General features: G+C 40.8%; 1 protein-coding gene and 1 pseudogene across 2 annotated transcripts; one reads left to right on the plus strand and one right to left on the minus strand.

The window, feature by feature from the left end:
- The first annotated feature begins 10,704 nt into the window (after positions 1–10,704).
- Positions 10,705–11,993, plus strand: LOC104606593 (chlorophyll a-b binding protein 151, chloroplastic). The gene is made up of 2 exons (XM_010271880.3): positions 10,705–10,963; positions 11,168–11,993. Exons 1-2 carry the CDS (start codon positions 10,821–10,823, stop codon positions 11,817–11,819), a joined length of 795 nt encoding a protein of 264 aa, XP_010270182.1. The 5' UTR covers positions 10,705–10,820; the 3' UTR covers positions 11,820–11,993.
- Positions 11,994–12,762: 769 nt separating this feature from the next.
- LOC104606594 (pentatricopeptide repeat-containing protein At5g66520 pseudogene) lies at positions 12,763–16,673 on the minus strand (annotated as a pseudogene). Its single transcript, XR_016080388.1, has one exon. The product of XR_016080388.1 is annotated as a pentatricopeptide repeat-containing protein At5g66520 pseudogene (transcript).
- Between the last annotated feature and the right edge of the window lie 907 nt (positions 16,674–17,580).

Raw genomic sequence — 17,580 nt, forward strand, 5'->3', positions numbered from 1 at the left:
CCGATCTGATAGTAGAATCCGATATTTGATCCAATCTAAAGATTTAATTAGATCACACAAATAGTGATTCAAATTTGAACCCATTAAGGATGTTGAATATCCGAATATGATCCAATCTTATTCGAATTATGAAAAAACTAATGAATTATTAAAAGAAAAAATTTACAAAAATACAATATAAACATATTTATAAATAAATATATTAATATATACATGTCTTTTTTATAAGTAAATATATTTATAACTATATACATATAATATATATAACTATATACATACATATATATATATATATATATATATATATATATATATATATAGGTTAGATTGGATTGGATAAGGGGTGATTTGATGATCCGATCCAATCCGAAAGTACGACTAAGAGTGACTGGATATTCATCTCAGCTCGGCTTGAATCCACCCCTAGTTTTTTAAAGAGAGGGTTTGCACAACTCTATAATCTCCATTGTCATTTTCTATAATGGATTCTTGATCCTCCTTTATTCATGGACAATAGGTTAAAAGCTGAATCACATAATCCATGTGTGTTATTTCTGACTTGACTTCTTTTTATCTCTCTTTTACTTCATTTTGGCCATGTTTGGTTCACTGCTCTAGGCCTCATTCTTTCAATTCTTGCTCATTCTAGGCAAGAATGAATAACATTAGAGTGTTTGGTTATAAAATTCTTGCCAAGGGTCACAATCTTTTTAGAATGAAAAATCATCCCCATAGTACAAAAATTGAGTAGCCTGTAGCATGAAAAATAATCATGCCCCATCTTGCTCATTTTCATTCTTTGAGGAAACTCTACCAAACCTTGTTCAATTTGAAACCGATCAAAACCGAAAACACTTTTATGAAAGCACTTTTATAAAATAACTATTACAAAAGCACTTCATACAAATAATTTTATGAAAAGTTCTTTTATGAAAGTGAAGTATTTTTACAAAAGCACTTTTATGAAAGCACTTTTATAAAAGTACTTTTAGGAAAGGACATAAAAGCACTTTTAAGAAAGTACTTTTATAAAAGCACTTTTACTGAAGTACTTTTATAAAAAATACTTTTACAAAAAAACACTTATGGAAGTACTTTTATTGAAGTACCTTTATAAAAGCACTTTTATGAAAGAACTTTTGTGAAAGTACTTTCAAAAAAGCACTTTTATGAGCACTTTTATAAAAGCACTTTTATTCGTTCAATTTGGATTTGATTGGACTCAATCCAATCCGTTTGCATTTTAATTGGACTAGATTGGATTGCAATAGGTGTTGTAGTTTTTTTATATGTTTTCTAGATTTCTCATATTACTTTGGTGTTTGATTCAATTTGGATTGGATTGGACCCAATTCGGTCCATTTGCATTTTATTTGGATTAGATTTGACTTGGTGATGACTTGACTTAGCCAAAATGACAGAGAACTACTCGGAACCACATCAGATGTGCCTCACGCCCTGAGTGTGCTTTGTCACCGCCTTGCCATGGTCGACCTGTAGACACCTCGTCAAGATCGGGACGACCACCTTAGGACCAAGCTTGAGACCTCGGCACGAAGGGAGACCTCCCGTCGAGGTCTCACTGAGCAGACTGAGGTCCAAGAAGCAACTTGCATGATGTGGTGGTTAACCAGCCTACACTTCCGCCAACTTGATAGAGACCCAATTGGCGACCTACCACCGCTGACCTGACAACGTAAGATCTCGACAGGAATAGGCTGGCAAAAGAGGTAACCTATCTCCACTGACCTAACAGAGACTCAAGTGGCGACCTACCTCCGTTAACCTGATAGAGACCCATGTGGCAACCTACCTCCACCAACCTAGCAGATACCCAACTGGCAACCTACCTCCGCTGACCTGACGGAGACTCGGCTGGTGACCTACCTCCACCGACCTAATAGCGTAACATCTTGATAGGACTAGGTCAGCAAAAGAGGCAACATATTTCTACAAACCTAATGAAGACCCAGGTGGCGACCTCATCATGATTGAGCTAGGGACCTCGGAATTAGGGGCGACCTCCCCCAAGACCCTTTTGACCTAACTGGGACCCAATTGGCGACCTGCCTAACGCATCCGGTGACCTCCTCCTTAAGCAAGCTATTGTCTCTAACTTCCTAGGGATCACAATGCCATGTTGGAAGAGCCAATTATCACCCCGCCCGCTTCGAGCGCAACTGGATAAGCACTACCCACTTATGCGGGGTCCACCTCCAGGCGTGAAACCACCTCTGAACCAGACGGGCCAGAGATCTCGGACATGCTTCGTAAGCCTCACGATAGCTTGCCTATATAAAGGCATTCCCTTCCTCAAAAAGGTACACATGATTTAGCTCTCTTTATAGCTCTCCAAGAACTTATTGCTAACTTAAGCATCAGAGTGCCCACCCCGAGTAAAGTAACTCGAACACTGATCTCTCTCTTCTTGCAGCTTGACTAGGCAACCTACTTAGTTCGACATCCGAGCTGTCCGCCAGCAAGGAGTGTCGGATCGCGCACCATCAATTGGTGTTGTCTATGGGAACACACTACACAAAAGCTAAGTTCTCAACCATCTGAGCCTCAAGTAATGGCATTGTCAAGCAACAATGACAACGCTTGGATCAAAAGGAACCCCCATAGGGGGCTAGAATCAGAATGATCATCCTGAACAAGTTCTAGCAGTAGGTATATGCCGCTCATTCAGACCCTCAAAGAACACTCAGACATCAAGATTAACACCACAAAAGCATATGCAAGCAGCTTGCAATCGACCCCCATGCTGCGATGAACTTGCGACACATTGTCACCTTTGCGATGAACTATCAATACACGAAGCAAAACCATGATAACCGCGATCCACCGAGCCTAGTCAGCGTCCGAACCTAAAGAAACCCCACAGGGACCCGTTCAAAGGACCCAAACCCACCTGAGCGTGCAATGAAGTTATACCCGCTACAACGTGCAATGAAGTTATACCCGCTACAACGTACAATGAAGCTACACCCGTTACAATGCACGATGAATTCACAGCCTGCGAGCCCACTCTTGACGATGGGTTAAAAGGGACAGCAGGCTGAGCCCATGGTGAGGATCGCGTGTGGTCGGACACACACAGACCCACGATAGCTAAGAACCCTGCGGGCCGCCACGTGGAATTAGCAAATTACCAACTGCCATACGGTGACATCACCATTGCCACATAAGATTAGTTATGACGCGCGAAAAGGTAGTAGCACATATGAGTAATGAGGGATCTCGAGGATAAGGAAAGCCAATCCATGAGAAGATCCTCATGAAACACGTAGCGATACCCCAGTAGCGCATCCAATAATTGGCAGCAAATCAAATATTCCCTTCCCTGATATGGAGTGAATATCTTCATCTCCTACCTTTTAGGATCTTGGAATCCCCTCCATAAATAAGGATCCTCTTTGTATCAGAGGTCATCCAATCTTGAGCAACCTGTCACCCAGAACACACTTCGAGTTCTCCCCATTTTCTCTGCATCCTCATCCAATCCTGAGCAACCTGTCACCCAGCACCCCAGAACACACTTCGAGTTCTCCCCATCTTCCCTACATCCTCATCCAATCCTGAGCAACCTATCACCCAGCACCCCAGAACACACTTCGAGTTCTCCCCATCTTCCCTGCACCCTCAACCCAAGAAGATCCTTGCTTCCCCATTCACAAGACCCTTCTTTGTCTTTCAAAGAGATCACTCTTTACTCCAGCCTACACTAGCGATCTCACCCGAACAAAATCTCCCAACCCTGACTATGTACCCCCCCCCCCTGCATGTCGAACCCTCCATGCTTCCTATGAGAGTTGATAACCAACAGACTGTAAGGCCGCTCCCACAAGTTGAGCCATCGATGGTTCTTGTAGGAGTTGACGGCCAATGGACTATGGAGCTGCCCTCACAGGTCAACCTTGTAGAGGTTGCGAGATGTCTGTAGGTCGAGGTGCTAAGAGCAAACTGGTCTGTTAAAATTTCGATGATCTGATTGAGACTTACTTTGGCGACCTAGATGAGCTGACTTGCGATACACACACTTCGGAAAGAAAATCTACAAATGGGAAGCCAAACCGTGCTTAGCATTAAGGCTCCTTTAAGTTGACCTATTCAAAACACGATGGCAACAGATGATTGACCCATGCTAAGTGCACCTCATCTCAGTCAAACATGCATTATCGTCCCCATCCTTGTCAATACCACCCTCATTGGCATCATTCTCGTTGCCCTCTCCACTATCCTCCACTTCAGTTTCGAGTTCCGCATCGACCTTGTCAGCCTCCCACTCGAGGACTGGCATGAGGGACCCTACATAAAAGTTTATGAGTAGAGCGACCTAAGGAAGCATTGCATAGTTTGAAGCCCTTCTTGAGGGCAAGCACGATGAACTCCGCTCTTGAGGTACTCGGGAAAATGATGGAACTCCTCGAAGCCTACATCCCTAGCTCGGTGGATGTCTTCGGAGTGCTCATTAGTGCTCGTTATGCCTCTCCTCATGTTGATGAGTTTTCTTCTGCACCCAATGGTTAAGATGGCAATGTTCTGCCTAATGCCACATTTAGCCCTTAGACTCTTCTAGCTCAGGCGAGAAAATTATGTCAGCACAAAAAAAAAGAAAAAAAAATAGCTAAACTGTTACTTCAAGCCAAAAACATGCAGCGAACTACTCCCTTCACCAAGCTAAGCTCAACTCGGGAGTGGGGGCAATTAATGATGGTAGATTTGGTCCTCTAGTGACATTGTGCAATGTGGTGATCCCAGAATCATCACATGACACCCCAACACCACATAGGCGATGACTTGCCTTAGCCAAAATGACGGAGACCTACTCGGAACTACGTCAGATACACCTTGCATGCCCTGAGGGTTCTTCATCACCACCTCGCCATGGTCGACCTGTACATACCTCATCAGGATCAGGACGGCCACCTTAGGACCAAGCTTGAGACCTCGGCACAAAGGGAGGCCTCCCACCAAGGTCTCACCGACTAGATTGAGATCCAGATTTTAAATTTACCACCTCGTCATAGGCTCCCATTTTTAGAGAGATCATAGCATTCAAAGGCACCATTGGAGTTGGTTCATGCTGATATTTGTGGTTCCATGAGGATACCTTCATTCAACAACAAGAGGTACTATCTTCTCTTTATCGATGATTTTACTAGAATGATGCGGGTATACTTCTTAGATGCAAAATCACAAGCATTGCCTACTTTTATTCAATTCAAAGCTTTAATTTAGAAGCAAACTGATCACAAATTAAAAGTTTTGAGGACTAATAGAGGAAAAGAGTTTTCATGGAGAGAATTTGGGAAGTTTTGTGAAGAACAAGGCATCAAAAGAGAGTTGATAATAAGACATAGCCCACAACAAAATGGGGTAGTTGAAAGAATAAATAGAACCATTGTAGAAATGGCATGAAGCATGATGCAAGATAAAAATCTTCCCAAAAATTTCTGGGCTGAAACAGTTCATACTATTGTCCACATATTAAATTGCTCTCCCACCAAAGTGGTGCAAAATAAAATATCTTTTGAAGCATGGTACAAAAAGAAGCCCGTTGTTAGCTCATTTAAAGTGTTTGGTTGCATTGCTTATGCCCACATTTCTTCAAAGAAAAGAGAAAAGTTTGATGGCAAAGGTGAGAAATGTATCTTCCTTTGTTATAGTGATGAATTCAAAGGTTACAAATTGATGAATCCAACTACAAATGAATTGGTAATTTCAAGAAATGTAATATTTGATGAAGAGGGGGCATGAAACTTTGGAGAAAATTCCCTACAAACAACGAAATATGTTATAGAAGATGAAAAATAAGTGATGCCCAATGACTATGATCATGATACAATTACATCAAATGCACGACCAACAAACTCAAGAAGATCAAGCTCAACAAGTTTCAATCCAAGAATGATTCCCTAAAGTTCAAGTAACCAAGGTCCATGGAAAGTAAATCCAAGTGGTGTAGATTCAGATACTCCACCAAGAAATGTACATTCACTTCAAGAAATCTTTGATTCTTGTGATATTGCATTTCTTACATTAGAACCACAAAAGTTTGAAGAAGCTTCAAAATAAGAAATTTGGGTGAAAGCTATGGATGAAGAAATTGAAATGATAGAGAAGAATCAGACATGGGAGTTGGTCAATAAACCCAAAGAAAAAGAAGTAATTGGACTAAAACAGATTTGCAAAACAAAGTTCAATGAAGACGGGTCAATCCAAAAGCACAAAGCAAGGTTAGTGGCTGAAGGCTATGCCCAATAGCCAAGGGTATATTTCCATGAGACTTTTGCACCAGTTGTAAGAATGGAAACAATTAGAACTGTGCTTGCACTTGCTGCTCAACTAAAATTGCAAGTGTTTCAATTTAATGTGAAATCATCCCTTTTAAATAGAAATTTAGAAGAAGTTTATGTTGAACAACCATAAGGATATGTGATAGAAGGAAAGGAACACAAGGTTTACAAGTTTCGAAAAACTTTGTATGGCTTAAAGCAAGCACCTCAGGCATGGAATAGCAAGATTGATAAATATTTTCGTAAGAATGGATTTGAAAAAATTCCAAATGAGCCATCACTCTATGTCAAGAAGGAAGGTATGCATGAATTTATTCTTGTTTGTCTTTATGCTGATGATTTGGTTTATACAAGAAACAACACAAAATTGTTGAACGAACTCCAAATTAGCAATGACCAAGGAATATGAGATTACTAATTTGGGGTTAATGAGATACTTTCTTGGGATTCAAGTGAAGCAAAGAAAATGTAAAATTTTTATGTCCCAAGAGAAGTATGTTGATGATTTGTTAAAAGGGTTTCATATGTCAACATGTAAACCCCTAGCTACTCCTATAGTTGTTAATGAAAAGTTGTCAATGGAGGATGAAGTAGAATTAGGAGATGCATCAATCTACAAAAGCCTTATTGGTTCCTTGATTTATCTCACCAATACAAGGTCAGATATTGTTTTTGTTGTGAGCATTGTTTCAAAATACATGAACAAGACAAGTAAATGGGGCAACAAAGAGAATACTTAGATATGTGAAAGGAACTAAGAACTTTGGGCTGAAATATGAAAGTGAAAATGACCACAAGCTAGTTGGATTTTCATATAGTGATTGGGCTAGTTCCATAGATGACTGAAAAATCACAACTAGATATGTTTTCTCTTTGGAAAGTAAAATGATCTCTTGGTCATCCAAAAACAAAATATTGTGACACCTTCTTTAGTTAAAGCATAATACATTTCAGCCACTAGTGCATCTTGTGAATAGGGGTGGATTTGAGCCTAGCTGAATACTTGGCTATTCGAACTTGGCTTGCTGAAACTGTGTTAGGCTCGAGCTCGATTCAAGCTAGAGATTTGATTCCGTGCTCGGCTCAATTCAAAGTTCTCAAGTTCGAACTTGGCTTGGCTCGAGCTCAACTACAAGCCAAGTTTTTTTTCTAAAAAATAAAAAGTATACATATGAAAATATGTTTTATTTTACATAGAAAAATAATAAAAATTATAAAAATCAATTATTATTATTATACATATAAATAATGTTTTTATTTTACATACAAAAAATAAGAATTATAAATTTATATGTATGTATGTATGTATGTATATAATAAAAAATCATTTATTTATTATACTAGATTCGTGAGCCTCACAAGCCAAGCTTCATTAGGCTCGAGCTCAGATTGATTAGCAAATGAGCCTATATATCAAGATCGAGCTTGGCTCGAAGCTTTGTTTAAACCAAACCAAGCTGAGCTTTTCATGAGCCGAGCTCGAATAGCTCGTGAGAAGCTCGGCTTGTGGCCACCCCTACTTGTGAAGCAATTTGGCTTAGAAGGCTTTTGAAAGACCTTCAATTTGTGCAAGATGGCCTCAACTACATTCTATTGTGACAATACTTTAGTTATTGCAATGACTAAATATCTAGTTTTTCATGAAAGAACAAAGCATATTGAGTTGAGACACCACTTCATCAGATAGTCAACTAATAAAGGAGAGATTGAATTGAAGTTCATCAAGACTAAAGATCAACTTGTTGATGTCTTCACCAAGCCCCTAGCTTCTAAAAAATTCAGCATTTCAGATCTCTAATGAAAATTACAATTTAAAAGGAGGTGTTGAAAAGTAAGAATGGTAATTTTGTATTTTTTTTTATATTTTGTATTTTGTATTAAGTGGGATGCCTTGTGAGTTGAGAGCTAAAAGTTCTAGACCATAAAAGTAAAACTCATTTTTATATCTTGTAATCTGAAACATTTTGTAACAAAGCTCAAGAAGCTAAGAACTATTGTACGTTGAATTTTCATCTTCTTCTCTTCTCTTCATTCTATATTCCTTTTCTCTTGTATATATAGTTTTTGGTCCTTTGGATTTTTCCCACCACACTTCCATTGTTCAACGGGAGCAAATATTGGTCTCTCAATGGGGAAAATGTGTTCAGAAATGATGAAGGAAAGCTCTGATATTATCATATGGACAGAAATTTCACGTCCATTTCTACCACTGTAAGGTGGGGAGGAGTGGTTACAACAGTGTTCAAAAATTTGTCCAGCTATACCTGACACAGAACATCGCTGCATTGGCAATGAACTTCATCACCGTAGTCGCCTCCGGCGAAGCACCCATTACCCCAATTCAACTATTATGGGTGAACCTAATTGTGGACACTCTGAGTGCCTTGAGTCTGGCCGCAGAACAGGTGACGCGAGATCTGACATGGAGGCCACTAGTTAATGGTGGAACCAATACGTTGATTACCAAGGTCATGTGGAGAAACATCATGCATGGTTCAAGCTATTGGATTTTAATCTCATTAGAGATTAAATCCAATGGGTTTGATTAGTCAATTACACGAGAAATTGCACCTGCACACTTGTTTTGGAAAATAGCTTTTCTCTTACAAAATCCAGTTTTGAACTTGTCCCACATTGGAAAATTACAAGTTTTGTTTTGGGTTTTTTTTTTAAGAGGAGCTAATTTACTCCTTAAAAATATAAGAAGAGAGTATGGAGGCTTGCTACTGTGTGCGCACGTGTGTGCGACGCAATGAGGCGCTTTAGAGGTGCACTTTGCTCGCACTTTGCGCGCACCTGCGTGGCTCACGAATGGTGGCTTTGGCTTTTTGGTGTGATGCTCATAAACAGTCACAATTCAATTGGGTGTGATCAAGAGGCACAATTCAAAGTTAACAGTCATTAACTGTTAACTACCTTTTAAACAGTCACAATGTTTGAAATTGTGACTGTTCAATGTGCCTTTCTCTAAACTAGCACCTTCATTTTCTTCATAACTCTTCAGAAACTATTTAAGGAGCATCAATTGAGCATTTCACTCACAACGAAATTCAATTTCTCTCTCTCTCTCTCTCTCTCTCTCTCTCTCTCTCTCTCTCTCAGTCTGGTCTACTACATTCTCACAGAAGGTTTCTTCGGAGACTCAACTTTGTTGGTTGCAGATTCTCGCCCAAGGCTCTATTGTATCATGGGAACGGATTTTCCTGTAACTCAACAACAAACTCAATGAAAACTGAGTGGGGGCAAATAACGTTCTAAAGACAGTGTCTCCAGACATGCCTCAAAGCTTCTCCTCCAAATTTCAGTTACCCCATTTCCCAACACAAGCTCTGTACTAGATTGCAGTTTTTCTTTTAGTGCAGTTCAAGGGACATGCCATCCTTGACATAAATGAGAAGGTTAAGAAGACCTCCATGATCTTCAACAATTACGTTCTTTGTCAGGTTTCAAATTTATTCAACACAAGAAAGCTAGAGAGGAGGAACGTGTTTGGAGGAATCCATCATCGATCAGAATCATTAGTTCCTGGGGATGGTTGGGACTTTTGTGATTCTATAGGTGTTGGCCATAGGGGAGATCAGGATTTGAGACCTCGTAAATGTAATTGGGCATACATCGTCCAACCCATAAAATCGACCCAATGGGTTTTCAAACCATATATAACTTGTTGAATAAAATGGGTGAATTGTTGAATGGTTGTGAGCTCCTTCTATCTTCTCATGACAAAGCTAGTGTAAATAATGTTTTCATTGGTTCCACAAATCACAGCCCAATGAACAGCTATTGCCTCTCATCTTCCACAGGCACCTTGCATGCACATCTCAGCGTGCATTAAGAATATCTTCGTTGCTAGTCATTGGGAGATATTCCTAATACACAATACACAATTGATGTGTTGTGGGGTGTCGATGTGAACTCTGAAAGGTGATTTTAGAGGGTCCAGATGTAGTAGGCATGTTAGATAAGCACATAATAGTTGTGTGACACACAACTATTTTATTAACTGGAACATGTGTCACACAGTTATTAGGTGCTCACTCATTATGCTTACCTAACGTGCTTACTACATCCGGACCCGATTTTAGAACGGTAGTCTAATGAAGGGTTTATCAAGAATGGGATGTATGTGGTGGTTATTGATTGGGTTGGACCCTCATCCAAATAATCCAATGGGTGTGGGATATTTGAGTAAATAAAACCGAAGATCAAGGACAAAGATGCCAAACACTGTGGGTCCCAATCAAGATCTTCCAATGTCCACATGGCTTAACGATGGCCTTTTAATTGGTCTTGCCGTGAAGAATCAAGATGGATATCTAGAATTCCAAGACGGGAACCAATAGAATGGCGCTGACGTGTATATATCCTCATCCATAACATCTCCCTCTCTCTTGTTTTAAGACTCTCCACTCACTTCCTCTCTCGCTACCTCAGGCTCAGTTTCAGAACACCAAATCAAACTGAACACAGAGAAGGAGAAGCAGCAGGGAAGCAACAAGAACCGAGAATCTTCGGCTAGTCATGGCAACCTCTGCGATCCAACAGTCAGCCTTCGCCGGACAAACAGCTTTGAAGCAGCAGAATGAGCTTGTCCGGAAGGTCGGTGTCTCCGGTGGTCGCATCTCTATGCGTCGCACAGTAAAGAGTGCTCCTCAAAGCATCTGGTATATATATTACTGACGTCCTTTAATCTTTGTAATTTCCCTTGGTAATTCAACTCATCGGTAAACTTTTGTCGCTGAGATCCTTGTATGGTAATAACAAACATATTAATATTATATATAACCTCTTCTTTCATTCATACATGTTTAGTTAATTGATTCTTTACCGGATTCTGACACACATGAAACTGGCACTGAACCATATAGGTACGGCCCGGACCGTCCAAAGTACTTGGGTCCATTCTCGGAGCAGACTCCATCGTACCTGACTGGTGAGTTCCCCGGCGACTACGGGTGGGATACTGCGGGCTTGTCAGCTGACCCAGAGACATTCGCCAAGAACCGTGAGCTGGAGGTCATCCACGCCCGATGGGCCATGCTGGGCGCACTCGGATGCGTCTTCCCTGAAATCCTGGCAAAGAATGGAGTCAAGTTCGGTGAGGCAGTTTGGTTCAAAGCCGGGGCACAGATCTTCTCTGAGGGCGGGCTTGACTACCTTGGCAACCCCAACCTCATCCACGCCCAGAGCATCCTCGCAATATGGGCTGTCCAGGTTGTCCTCATGGGCTTTGTCGAAGGATACAGAGTTGGTGGGGGCCCACTTGGGGAAGGCCTGGACAAAATTTACCCAGGTGGGGCCTTCGACCCACTCGGGTTGGCTGATGACCCTGAGGCCTTCGCGGAGTTGAAGGTGAAGGAGATCAAGAATGGGCGACTGGCGATGTTCTCTATGTTCGGCTTCTTCGTTCAGGCTATTGTCACCGGAAAGGGCCCAATTGAAAACCTCTTCGATCACCTTGCAGATCCGGCAGCCAACAATGCATGGGCTTATGCTACAAACTTCGTCCCCGGAAAGTGAAACTTCACGGAGATCATGGCCTTATTCGAAATTGTAAGTTGTGAAATTAAAATCAGAAATTCGGAATCAGTGAGCTTCTTGTATTGATATATATTGTCTACTTTTTTATTTTTATCAATAAATGTACGAGCTTTGCCGGTAGAAACGCCCAATGTTATATTTAGACATTTACTACTTGCAACTGGTTCTCAAACAAAAGCTAAAAATGTGGTTTCCTAAAATAAAAAGGCAAAATTATGTTGTATACCCTGCACGGCGCAGCAAAAAACGTAATTTGTTAACGTGGTGGCAATCGGGCGGTACATCTTGTTAAACATGACAATACATTTACTATTCATGAGTTGTTCCCATTATAGCTGTGCATTGGGAATATCTCCCTTATTCATTTATAGGAAGATATTCCCGATACACGGCAGTGGTGTTATGTGGGTATCGATGTGAATAATAGGACCATACCATGCCAGTGCTTGGAACAATGCCATTTTCTTGAAAAACGATGCCACATCAGTGCCACATTTGAAATCTGTCTTTTTCAGACCACACCTGATGTTTGGTTTCATGTTTACGTTTTCTCAGACCACGCCTTAGAAATCAGGAAAGGTGTGGTCTGAGAAAACGTCCTTTTTGATGTTTTCTCGTTTATTTTACTATCGCTAGCAACAGTATGCTGATGTGGCATTGTAAAATGCCTATGTGGCAGCAATCAACAACTATCTCAAAACATTATCTGAGAAAACGGCATACAATGCAGCACTGTTTTCCCAAAAAAACACCTCTCGGGAAATGGCATTGGTTCCAAACATGGTCGTCACCCATGTTTGAAAGAATCTTAAACTTCACATGATTAGATGGCTTATGTGGTTATATTCTCCACCGGCCAATTATCCAAACAATAATGAACTTTCTTCTTTCTACCATCAGTTCATCATAGCCTGGACAAAGATATTCGAATCAAAATACATTCCTCAGCATTAATGCTGCATTAAAATACCAGTTTATCAAATAATACAACAAAATAAATTGGAGAATTTCAGTTACATACATCAAATGCAAGACACGTGACGACAATAGTCCCAGACTCCAATATAGATTGAGGCAACTAAAACATTGGACCTGTGAAAGATACTCTAACTCTGATGAACACTTTGCCACCAAAGCACCAGCTCCAAACCCGCTTACTGGAGTTCAAGTTACATGGATCTCCATTATAATCTCACCATGTACACATCCCTTGGAGTTCAAGCAATGAAGTGAACCCACATATAAGGTGCATTTTCCCTTTAATACACAAAAATCAAGAGTCTTAAATGTCTCCACTACAAAGGTGTTCTCCTTGTAGAGATAGCATCATGCACTGCCTGACAGAAGCAGAATTCAAATATCTGAAAATGTTAGATGTTTGTGGATAAAGGAAACACTTGCATCAGAAGAGACGAGGAAGTAACCATTCCCTCTATCTACATCATCCAAATGGGGCACATGAGAAGCAGGCATTATGCCTAGAGACCCAGTAGTTGAGATGTTCACTTGGTGTCCTTCCAGAAAAAGGCGCAGGACCAAAGCAGTAGAACTGCAGGCTCTCCGTGGCATGGCCAGTGGCCTCACAAGCACCCTGTTCAAACCTTGAGATCCTTAAATTCAACATGACAATATTTCTGTCTTGTACTTATCAACCAATTGGAGTTTTTAGACCCCCATATTTCATGTCCTTATCAATGAGCTCAAATCTGCTCAAATTTCAAAACACAAAGGTACTAAAGTTTCTTTTTTTGGTTGGGTCACAAGGTTTTGCTTTGACCATGTTAGCAGTAGATGCACACTCCTGGTCAACCATACCATTTCAGGGGATCAAATTTCTCTGTGGCATACACTTCAGAAGATTGCTTTCTTACATTCCAATCCCATTAATCAAAACAATCCAAAATGAGGTAATCCAATACTGTCACTTTATTGAAGAATATTTCTATGAGCTCAATCCATGTATTTTGCATAACCATCAATAAAAAACACCATGAAATCAAGTAACTACCACCCGTGGTTTTCAGTACTTAAAATACAAGGTACCAAAAGCTCTTCATATATAGATTCTATCTCCTTCCTCATTTCCACATGACCCAGTTCTGCAGCCACCATTGCTAACTCAGTGTAATATGAAATTACGATGCAACTTCTCAATCATGAAGCAATTGAAGAAAAAAGGATTATGCACCATCAATCATGATGGTTGTTCTCCCTTTTGCATTTGGTCTTCTTTGATTTGATTGAAAACTATCTTAAAAAGTAGAAATTCTGATGTTTGAGTCTGACACAGAACCACATTCAAGATGACACGAGGGCTTGAAGGTGCCTGCTTTGACTGATGAAATGTATCTTGTGGAAAGATAGGTTCTATGTACTTGGCATATTCTCCTTTTAGGTTGTAAGAAATAACAATTTGGTGCTGTATAGAAGCAATAACTAGTACCCGTCTTTATCTTCACTAACCAACCACCATCAGATGATGTTGCTGAGCAAGGCATAGACCCTTGTCTCCAATCACTGAATGAGTGAATCCTAGTAATTCTTTCACCAAAAGTCACCACAAGAGCATGAACCTTCAACAAAATGGTGAAATCGGTTTCTGTCCCTAACAATTATCTTTCGGTCATAGATTGCAGAGGCAAGCTTAATTGCAAGATGGCAATCCTCACATACTCGTAGGTTCTTTACAATACGAATAGGGGACCCTGGAACAGTGTTGAGAAGCCCAAAAGCAATTGCTAGCTTCTCACTATGATGAGATAATACCTCCTCTTTTGCTTGGTCATTCAAATCTTGTAAAACTGTTGATGTCAACGGTTTGTATCCAACGTGAACTAATCGATCATGCATCTCAGCCAACATTTCATAAATCTCCTTTGACTTAGGGTGTGATTTGTCGCCTGCAATGAATTCATGAACTGTATTGTCGACTTCAATCGAACTACTCCCTGGAACCTTAATGATACTCCTGCTTCTCATCATCCTCCTGACATTCACCACATTGCTCCACATCTTGGCTTGGGCATATATATTTGATAGGAGAACATAGTTCCCATCATCATCAGGTTCCAATTCCATAAGATTAAGTATAGCTTCTTCCGCTAGTTCCACATTTTTGTGGACCCTACAAGCACTGAGTAGAGTCCTCCAAACAATGGCGTCTGGTGCAAAGGGCATGCTCTTAATGAGCTCCCTCGCATCTTGAAGATGCCCTGCCCTACCCAAAATATCAACCATGCATCCATAGTGTTCAAGCTTTGGAGTGACACCGTAAACATCATTCATGGATGTGAAGAATGCCCATCCCTTGCTGATGAGCCCAACATGACTGCATGCAGTTAACACACCAACAAATGTAATGTCATTTGGATTAATTCCTTCCTCTGTCATCTTCAAGAAATAATCCAATGCAACCTCTCCAAGCCCATGGTTCGCAAGTCCCATGATCATGGAACTCCAAGTGAGGACATCCTTAACATCCATCTTACTAAAGACTACGAGTGAGTTGTCAATGTCCCCACACTTTGCATACATGTCCACTAAAGAAGTTCCAAGTTTGACGTCAATCTTAATACCACTTCTCTCTATGTACTCATGAACCATCTTGCCCATGCCCAAGGCTCCTATGTCACCACAGGCAGACAAGACACTAACCATGGTGATTCCATCAGGCATCACCTTTGCCAGTTGCATGTCGTGAAATAGCCTCAATGCCTCGTTGGATTGCCTGCTTTTAGCATAGGCCGAAATCATTGAGCTCCAAGAAACCAAATCCCGTTGGATACATGCATCGAACAACTTTCTTGCCGATGCCACACTACCATGTGCTGCATACCCATGAATCATGGTATTCCAAGAAACCAAGTCTTTATTCGGCATATTATCAAACAAATGACGTGCTAATTCAATTTCCCCAGCCTTCACATACTCTGACAACAGAACATTATAAGAAACTAAATCTGGTTCGTTCATTTCATCCAATATCTTCCGTGCAATAACCATATCACCAAATTTCGAATACATTTCGATAAGAGCCGTTTGAACAAACAAATCAGAAGAGAAGCCAAGTTTCAGAATTTGGGTATGGACCCTGAAACCATTCCAAGTATCATGGGATCTACCACATGCCTGGACAACAAGAGAAAGGCTGAAACTGTCTACTGGTATGCGCAGTTGAAGTTGCATTTGGAAGAAAAGGGAGATGGATTCCCTGGGGTTGTGGGCATCTAAGTAAGCTCGGATCATGGTATTCCAAATGAAGGTATCAGGGTAAGGGATACTGTCAAAAAGCAAACGGGTGTAAGGTAAGGCTTCAGAGGAGGTGGAAGAAGACGAAAAGAACCGACGCAAGAACTTGGCGATGATGAACTTGTTACAATCCAGAGAGGTTTTGATGATGAAAGCATGAAGTTGGTAGAGATGGTGGAGTTTGTTACAGTGTTGGAGAAAAGACATGGCCTTCTGCTCTACGGTTTTGGCCGGGCGGGAGCAGGAGTTGCAAGTTGAAAGCAGCATTGTTGAGAATCGCATGGCAACGCATCTGCATTTTAAAATCCAATTCGAGTAACCAAGACAAGACCAAAAGAGTCGAGTGCTGCGCTGCGGAGCGTTCAATTCAAAAGCTTGGAATTTTAACGAATAAGGAGTTGGCGAAAGACGGGACTGACCACAGTGATACTCAACTATACAGTGCATGGGTTGATGAATCTTCATTGATGACTTAAACCTCCCCTGAATTTTTTCATAAATACTACAAATATTCCTTTTTTTTTTCAAATTGGACTAAAACCTCCCGTACTAAGTGATATCATGGCATCATGAGATAAAAACCTCCCATAATTCATCAAACTCTTCTTAAAAAAAATAAGGGTAAATTAGAAAGACCCCCTTTGTACATTTTTTGCGATAAGACCTTTTTAAACTTTAACCGTTAGATAAAAATCCCTTTAACCGTTAAGTCAGATGATGAAAAACGTTAAATTACCAAAATACTACACTAAACTTTTTTTATATTTTTGCCCTTTTTATCTTAAAACCTATTTAACCTATAAAATCTCAACGTAACTCCTCTGTCATTGAACCCTCAATTCTAAGATGGATTAGAGCACGAGGCCAACGGTTCCACGGGAATGACTAGGTCTTTGTTCTCAACCAAGCAGGGGTTTTATATCGATTTAAACCTCAGATTAGGTCCTCCTCCGGAGGGTATAGAATCCGAGACTCTGACGGACAACAGAGGCTTTAGTGCATGTAGCGCTGTCGGGGAAGCTACTGGTGATGGCGCAAGGCTTGCAGAATCATTTAAAAACAACGGTTTTGAAACACCAGTCTAGCCAATCCGGGTTTTGGCTGCCTCTGCACCAAATCTCCGCATAACTCCCTTCTCTGTCACCTTCTGCATTTCCTTATTTCTGACGCCCACTCTTAATAGACGAAGAAGACGACCATCGTGCTTCCGTCCTTTTACTACTTTGATGGCCGGTTTCTCTTTGTTGCATGACGATCGGGATCTCGAGAATGAAAATAATAATTTTTATATTTGTTTCTATATTCTTCACTTCGTCTTCGGTCTTGCAGAAACCCTCGCTGATCTCTGTCGGGAGAGACGTTTCCATGGCTCGAGAACAGAGCCTCTGTATTTGTACGGTAATACTTGGTTCCTCCCCCGTTTTGACCTCACCACCGGTGAGATGTCCTCTATCCCTTCGTAGAAATCCAACATCCACTCTCCGTTCCATTT

This window comes from Nelumbo nucifera, chromosome 1 (genome assembly GCF_055504915.1).
Source record: "Nelumbo nucifera cultivar China Antique chromosome 1, China Antique-T2T, whole genome shotgun sequence".
Taxonomy (NCBI): Eukaryota; Viridiplantae; Streptophyta; class Magnoliopsida; order Proteales; family Nelumbonaceae; genus Nelumbo; species Nelumbo nucifera.

Bases quoted from the DNA above. Each gene is read 5' to 3' on its own strand.
- LOC104606593 (XM_010271880.3), top strand. From the start codon at position 10,821: ATGGCAACCTCTGCGATCCAACAGTCAGCCTTCGCCGGACAAACAGCT. The intron at 10,964-11,167 runs GTATATATATTA...TGAACCATATAG, and splicing joins AGTGCTCCTCAAAGCATCTG to GTACGGCCCGGACCGTCCAA.